General features: G+C 40.7%; 2 protein-coding genes across 2 annotated transcripts in view; both read right to left on the minus strand.

The window, feature by feature from the left end:
• aph1b (APH1B gamma secretase subunit) overlaps nucleotides 1-5,363 on the minus strand; it is an 8,053-nt gene extending 2,690 nt beyond the window's left edge. The window contains exons 1-3 of the mRNA XM_010782163.1: nucleotides 5,066-5,363; nucleotides 3,459-3,629; nucleotides 249-420 (exon numbers count right to left, since the gene is read on the minus strand). Of these exons, the coding sequence (XP_010780465.1) occupies nucleotides 249-420; nucleotides 3,459-3,629; nucleotides 5,066-5,178 (456 nt within the window). The 5' untranslated portion in view covers nucleotides 5,179-5,363. The remainder of the gene's footprint in view (nucleotides 1-248; nucleotides 421-3,458; nucleotides 3,630-5,065) is intronic.
• Nucleotides 5,364-6,574: 1,211 nt separating this feature from the next.
• On the minus strand, nucleotides 6,575-7,060 carry LOC104954952 (troponin I, fast skeletal muscle-like; the record flags this gene model as incomplete). The annotated part of the gene is made up of 2 exons (XM_010782164.1): nucleotides 6,575-6,661; nucleotides 6,867-7,060. Coding segments are annotated over 2 exons (281 nt in total), but the record flags the coding sequence as incomplete, so codon positions are not given.
• Between the last annotated feature and the right edge of the window lie 861 nt (nucleotides 7,061-7,921).

The following is a 7,921-nucleotide window of genomic DNA, read 5'->3' on the forward strand; positions in this document are numbered from 1 at the left end:
TTATTTCACGGACATTTGTGCTGTCATTCGCGCATTCGGATTTCAACGTCATTGTGCCGACGAATTTTATATGCCATTAGTCGGATGGTCTTTTCAGTAATTAGGAGCAGAAGTAGAAATCCGATTCCACGTCATGTGCCGACATTGGTCTTTTCAGTTCAGTAATTAGGAGTATAAGCAGAAGAAGGACGCATGATTTTGGTGATTTCAGGAGTAGAAGTCACAGCCTTTGCTTGTCCGAGTCCCACCGAAGCAGTCGGTGAGAGGAGAGAGGAAGCAACAGCGAGAGTTTTGGTTGTTTGAGGAGAAGCAGTGACAGCCTTAGCTTGTCGGAGACTCCCGGAGTCGACACCGCCGCAGGAGGAGAAGTAGTGCGTCGTCAGGTCGGAAAGCCTTGGGCAACCACTAGCACCTACAAAACTGTGTGAGGAGGTGCGACAGTCCTAGGTGAGCGTTTGAACTCGCTTTCAACGAAAAGCGTACGCTGGTCAAAACCACTTACTAAATAGCGGCGATCAGTAGGTGCGGAGGGTGACTTGCGCATCACGGTGAAACTTGCGTGCTAACTGTGACTACAGCTCACCGACGTCTACGAAGCAACACGGGGGTCCTTAGTGTCGACCTTAACTCAACACGAGAACTACCGACGAAAGTGTCTTAGACAATATACCCGGGAGTACGACAGGTTTTGCTCGTTTCGAAAAAAAACCGCTTTTCTTAGGAGGTCCCGCGAACTGCATCGTGAGTAAGTCGGTGAGGAAGTAATGCGAAAGGTAGTAGGTGGGAAAGAACAACTGAAATTTCCTCTACGGCAAGCCCTAGAAAAGAAAAACCGTAACATTAGGCGAATTTTTAGTGGTAACCGCCTTCGAAATTAGGTCTACGACACGTCGGTTCTTGTGTTCACTTTAAGCAAGAGAGCACCGGTCACCAAGAGTTGCACTACCTGCTAAGTGGAAAGAACAATTGTCAGGGATCACTCTCCCGTCCAAGTTTGCAGTTTCCGTGAAGTAGGTATAAATACTAGACCAGGCCAGGCTACCTTATAAGGAGATAGAAAGAAACACACTTAAGCGGCTTCAAACAATAAAAAGGACCATCAGCCCTCCCTCAACGACTGTGTGTCAGCAGGCGGCCGGGACTCCTGTCAGGGAAAGCAGAGTATTTAGACTTTGTGGTCCTACCAGGTGGAGATTTTAAAAGTTACAAGTAAAGCCACAGCTGACAAACCGGAAGTCAGCTTAGACGTGGCCACCTTTGTGGAGCCGGGCAGACGAGAGACACACAAGTGGGTTTAGAAGTTCTTTCAGAAGTTCAAGCCCGGTAGACGAAAATACTGGAGACTTTCGAAAAAACTGGAAAAACGTAACTCTGTCAAGAAGGGCGACCGCAGAGGTTGCAGAGTGGTAACTGAGTAACTCCGGTTCCCATGCACGTCGGTCGAGATAAAGGAAGAAAATGACGGTCTAACTGACGGAAATTGAAATTTTTCGACGTAGTATACGTAAAGATGGCAAACCAAAAGGTATTACATCCCAAACACGTACTTTTGAAGGAAACGTGTTTGACAGAACGAGAAAAACACAAGACAGAGAAGCATGGTGAAGAGCCAAGGTGAAAATGAAAAAGCGCGAATGGACAGCAGTGAGAAAAGGCAGGACCGGTCGAAACGTGACGACCTTCGGCCGGAATTTCCCACACCAAACCCTGCCTGCGGTATCTGGTATCTACTTTCAATCACCTGACATTGGACACGTTTAGGTAATCTAAATCCTCAGGGGATCACCGGCAATCGACTTCTTTGAGGCGCTATTATCGGCGTGGCATCATATATTCGGCGTCCGAGCTTTTTACCTTTTTTTCCGCGCCGAATATAGGCTTTCATGCTTTTAAAAAACACATTTAATTTAGCCATTGATATTGCCTCGTCAAGCGCTGTAAGCTTTGTTTTTGTTATGGTACTACTGTAGGCTATAATGTAGATCAGTGGTTTTCAACCTTTTTCATGCCAAGGACCCCTAAATTGATACACATTTGGCCGCGGACCCCCAATTGAAAATATTTTGTGCCAGGGACCCCCAGAAGCAAAGATATTAGTTAATTTTCGCATTAAAAAATATAAATATTCAAAGATGTGAAAACTTTTTCAAGGTTTTTCAAAAATAGCAGATCTTGAAGCTCATAGTGCCGCGCTATGCGCTTGTTGAGCTTGCTAGAGCTTCAAAAATAGCCAAAGCTAAGTGGTTAAATGATTGTGACGCTATTAACTAATTTTGCTGGGGAACCCCTAGTACTCCCTCAAGGACAACTGGTGGTCCCCGTAACACTGGTTGAAAACTACTGCTGTAGATCACTGCCGGTACGTGTGCTGGGAGCGCACCGTTTAAGTTGAAAAGTTGAAAAGTTTGTGTGTCTGAAACGCTATGTGATACAGTACAGTTTACACAGCACAGCACATGTTCTGTAGCTACTATTGCACTAAATGGTAACACTTGAATACGTTATGCAAATATGCAACTTGTTGAAATGTTAATAAATGGGAGCTTCCTTAAACAGCCATCTCTTTCCCGACAATCCCCTCTGTGCACGAACCTTTACATATGGTAATTAAACATTAAAACACCTGCGGCTTATAGTCCAATGCGGCTTATATATGGACACATCATTCAATTTAGCTGCTGCGGCTTATATTCAGGTGCGCCTTATAGTCCGAAAAGTACGGTACTTGTTTCAGAATCACTTTCTCTGTGTTAGTTCTGTTCATAAAAGCATAGACTGGGTCAGAGCCTATTATAGGGCCCTGGAGTGGGTAAAGGAAGCACTGGCATTCATTTCAATGCAGAATAGTTCAAAGAGTATTACACTGTAGTGCCCTCTAGTGGCTGCTGATGTTGTTATTAACATTTGCTTTGTTCTAATTCCATGCTACATCTAAATCTGTGTGATGAAATTAAATTCAAAAAGGTCATTGTGATCACATTTAAATATATTTTAAATGTACTGTTCATGGAAAATGAGGTAGATATTGAAGTAGAAATTACTACAACAATTTCTTGTATAAAATCGCAAAAGCAGTGAAACTAGTATATAGCTGATCTACTAGTTACTGTCCTCAGGATTATGTGTACACTGCCCTCCCTCCATCAGTAATGTCAAACTTCTTTAAAAGTCTTTATTTTACATCAGATTTCTACTAAGTCATGTCAAGACTTTATAGGCATCTCAACACAAGCAGTTCAAATCCCCTGCTGACTGATTATATTACAATTCAATAAATGTGAATTCATGCCACAAAATATAACTCCACTACAAAGAATGTGTAAGAACTCTGATGGTGTTAAAAAGCTCAGGATCAGATGATTCCAACCGAATTTCCTCAGATTGAGTGTGAGAACAGAGACTGTGTTGAGGATGAGGCGTCTGTAAAAGCACCAGACAGTGTTGAAGCAGCGACTTACTTCAGCAGCTTGTAGTAGGCGAAGCGGAAGGTTTCCTGCAGCAGGACGGACAGCACCACTCCGAAGATGAGGAGCCCTTTCTGCTGCGCCACGCTCTCCTTATTACTGATCTGAACCGAGATGAACCAGACCAGAGAGGCCAGCAGAAGGGACACCAGCCAGAAAAACGCTCTGATGAGAAATAAACAGATACACAATAAGTTATTTGAAAAGAGGCTCAGAAAAAGGCCAGTGTGACACCCGAGGGGATTCCTAAAAGTAATCTTTAGTATGATTTCAGTTATATAACTAATATCCTTATTGGCGTACCATCAATTCTTAGTAGTCACAAACGGCTTTACAGTCTAAAAAATGGGTTAAAAGTAAGCTATTCCAACAGGGTGTTCATATTTCAACAGGCTGTCCATTTATGGCACAAGACCTGGACTGAGGGTCAGGTATAAAAAACAGGCCAAAATGTCCTTTACTACGTTAATACTGCATTCAGCACTGAGTTAATCACATCTAAAACCTGTGAAAGCAGAACAACTGTAGTGATGTGAAAATGTGATACTTTCATGTTGGGCTGCAGCTAAAATGTATTTACATTACCAATAATTTGTAGAAATAATGAATTAAATCGGTTAATTTTATAATGGCTGAAAATTGTGGAAAATCCCCCTGCAAATCCAAAAGACATTTCGTCTATAATAAATGATTTAAACATTTCAGGTAAGTTTACGTTGTCTTTTCCTGAAAATCTAAAATCAAACTGTGAATGGGCTGTATAGGACAAACCAAATATCACTACAGTATGTGATGGCCCCAACATCATACATGTTGGGGCCATCGCTGTAATCCTTTAAAACCAGACAAAAATAAAACACTAACTTGATACATATCACAATATTAAAATGTCGAATAAGGGAATTCTGAGTTTTCATTTAAGTCTGATTTGATAAATACATTTTACTTACTAACTTTTACACATTTTGGTGTCAACGTCAAGAAAACTTGTTTTTCATTGTTAATTGTAAAAATGTAAGATATCATTTTAACGGGTCTCATTTTGAAAAATAAAGAGGGCTGTGATTGGCTCAATTATATAATCAAAGTTTAAACCATGGAGCAGTAAGTCAATGTTCCCCTTTTTGACCGCAGGTCTTCAAAAGAATAAGAAAATGTGTAAGCAATTTAACTTGTCACAACTTGCAGAATGCCATAACTGTGTGGCCCGTGTACTCATCATCCTGCACTGATTGTAATTACAACAAGTAATGTCGTGGATAGCTGCTAGCTTGATTCAAAATAAAATTGTTAAAAGTAATGCTAAACATACAAAAAGAGAAGAGGAAATGGACTCTAAATCTAAATATGTATCTTCCCATTGCACATTTGTCTGGAGAGTATGTTCTTTAAGTTTGTGTAATAAGAAAGAAACTATCAAGACAGAGTCCCGAAATGGAAGCTATTAGCAGCAGCTAGCTAAAGAGGCGGTCTGTCAGCTAGCAAGCTAACTTACACTGGTAAATACTGGGGTATCAGCGTTAAACACGGCAGTTCTACGCTGCTTTCTCAAGATAAGGTAACTTTCACCTTAGCCTCAAATAATATAGATTAACTCTCACCCAGCTATGAGGAAAATGACCCTCAGAGGATCCCGGGCGATGGTAAACAGGAACAGAGCGATGGCCGGGCCGAAGGCAATAAAGGTGCAGCCGAAAAACACCGCCGCCGTCATCTTTGTTTCTTTGTGGGGGTTTCAACGGCCAGCAGTGCGACCTGAAGCGCCTTGTCTCGGTCCTTTACACGGTAATTTACAGATACTGGTCTTTTATTGTTAATAAACTCAGCCTGCTGTTGTAGCTGATGGTTTGGTTCCCTTTACTTCCACCAGCGTATCACAGGACCTACTCGTGACGTCACATCACGTGACTGAAAAAAACCTTCTTCCCTAAAACTTTATTGAAAAGGACAACATTTCCACACTAAAAAAGTTTAGTTAAAATATGTGAATTGTTATCTATTGCTTACTTTATGTGTTTTATGTTATGTTACCGTTTTATTTTTTGCAATAAAATATAGTATCAATGTTTCATGTAGCTCCAATAAGGTGGAGGACAACATAACTGTTTAAATTTCAAGGGCGTAATTACAAAATGTGGTAAATTGTATTGGAATGACTACTATGGGCAGGGGTGCACATAAGTGGTACGCAGGTACGCATGCGCGGCAACAATCTGAAATGCGTACCGTCACTTGTGTCACAAAGCGCATTTGCGTACCGATGTATATGTGAAGCTTTTCCATAAGGCGGTTAGATCACCGGACGACGGTCTCCGTGTGCAAAGACAGGGCTGCTGTTAACGTCGGCCTGTACAGCAGCACTGCGCTAAAACAGCTGATCACAACGTTCACACGCTCTGTGGTCACGAAGCTCTGCACTCTACCACTANGATACTGAGGGCTTCATTACCCCCCCCCGTTGACATTCGCGATACAGAGGGCTTCATGGGAACTTTGAGGGGAGCCGGAAGTTGGAGTACCAAACACTGACTCCAGGTACTCATCTGAGTACCTCACTGAGAAAGTTGTGTGCACCACTGACTATGGGGGATGACTACTATGGGGCAATCTATCCTTGCACAATCAGACACATTTTCAGTGTATTTTACAGATATTGTCTAAGTTTAAAAACGTATAGCTTTTAATTCCATGTCCAAAACACGTCAATACTAATTAGAGCAGGACTTATGGACGCATGTTGAGGTTTGCAAAAAAATATTTTTTTCTCTTTTCTATTAAGCAAACTAATAGTAATAATAAGCTTTTATAGCCTTTTTAAAATCAGTATAAAACCAAAAACTCTATTATTTGTGTACACTAACAGTAATTGCCTGACTTTCATTGAGTCAATGTTGCCAGATGTAGCCTAGTAATGAAATGCGTTAATCTTGATTTTAGCACTTACAATATTTGTTCTGGAGCAACCTATTTTTCTTTCATTATATATCAAATTATTGCCATGAAACACAAAGCATTACATTATTTATTTATTCTATATTTTATACACATTGTCACAACATAATATACAGAAATGAAAAACCCTTGTAGACAGAAAAACAACACACTAGGGTTTAAACCTCTCCTTCGAACATTTTCTTCCTGCCGCCCATCCCGGCCTTGTCTTCGATGTTCTTCCTCCAATCTCCTGTTTGCTTCTCCTGCAAAGTAAGAGAAATAGAGATTCAAATCCCTTGGAATAAATGATTCAAAACCCTTTTAATGTATTTTTTTCTTTGTTTGTTTGGTGTTGTATATCCACGCCAGAGTTTGATTTTAGAGATGGAACCTAAGAACTACTGTACTATGAAAATGTAATCCTCTGAGTGTTCCTTTAGTGTTTAATACAAAATCTGAAGCACCCACCTCCTCTTTCACCTCCTTCTTGACCTGCTTCAGGTTGGCTCTCAGGTCCATGGACACTTTGTGTTTGGAGCCAAGCAGAGCGGCCAGCATGTCATCGGCCGACATCCGCACCCTCTTCAGGGCCGGCTTCTTAAACTTCCCCTTCAGATCCTGAACCTTCATCCTCAGGTCGTCGATCTGACAAAGAAGACCATCTGTAAATGTGTCTATAATTAAAGATCTGCAATCTGTTTAAATGGAAAATGGTTGGTGTGGGTGCTTTTGAATATAAATGTGATTACAAGACAAGCCTTAAAGTGGCCCTATTATGCTTTTTGGGGTGTTCCCTTTCCTGTACTGTGTTATATTTTTGAACATGTAAATGGTCTGCAAAGGCTCCAAAAGTTCCCTCCAGAGGGAGTTTCTTTCCTAACCACTGCCTGAAACACCTCGATTGTAGTTCCTTGTTTACAACCCTAACATAGAGACATCAATACGTGACACTCATGTTTCTATTGGCCAGCTCTCCAACACATTGTACGTGATAGGCTAAGGGGCGGGACTTCTTATAGTGTTGAATCACAACAGATCTGGCCAGCTAACCAATCAGAGAAGACTGGACTCTGGTTTCAGGCAGAGGGTGAAAAGAGGTGCTACAGCACAGGCAGTATGAGAAACATAAATAATTTTTGATTAATTTAGATTAAATTATATTAAATCATGTAAACAGGCACAAAATACAAATATGAACCTGAGCATTTGCATACTAGCCTGTTAAGCTCCAAGCCTATTTTTCAGGTCTCAGGCTCGAAAATGACATTCCCAGAACAAATGACCATAACTTCTAAAAGGGGAAAATTATTAATCTTTTTTCTCAAAGTAATGATAAACCTTTGAGTTGGATGTAGAAAAGTCAGAATCAATATAGATGTTTTTTATTTTAAAGAAAATTCAGATTGAACATATATTAGCAAAAAAATGTGTCCGTCCAAAAATTATTTTTTACTTATAGTGAAAACTACCCTTGGATGATGGGTTAGTAGACTAAAAGCTTTAGCAATCCAAAGTACAACATA

Source organism: Notothenia coriiceps, unplaced genomic scaffold (assembly GCF_000735185.1).
Source record: "Notothenia coriiceps isolate Sejong01 unplaced genomic scaffold, NC01 NC01_scaffold00024292, whole genome shotgun sequence".
Lineage (NCBI taxonomy): Eukaryota > Metazoa > Chordata > Actinopteri > Perciformes > Nototheniidae > Notothenia > Notothenia coriiceps.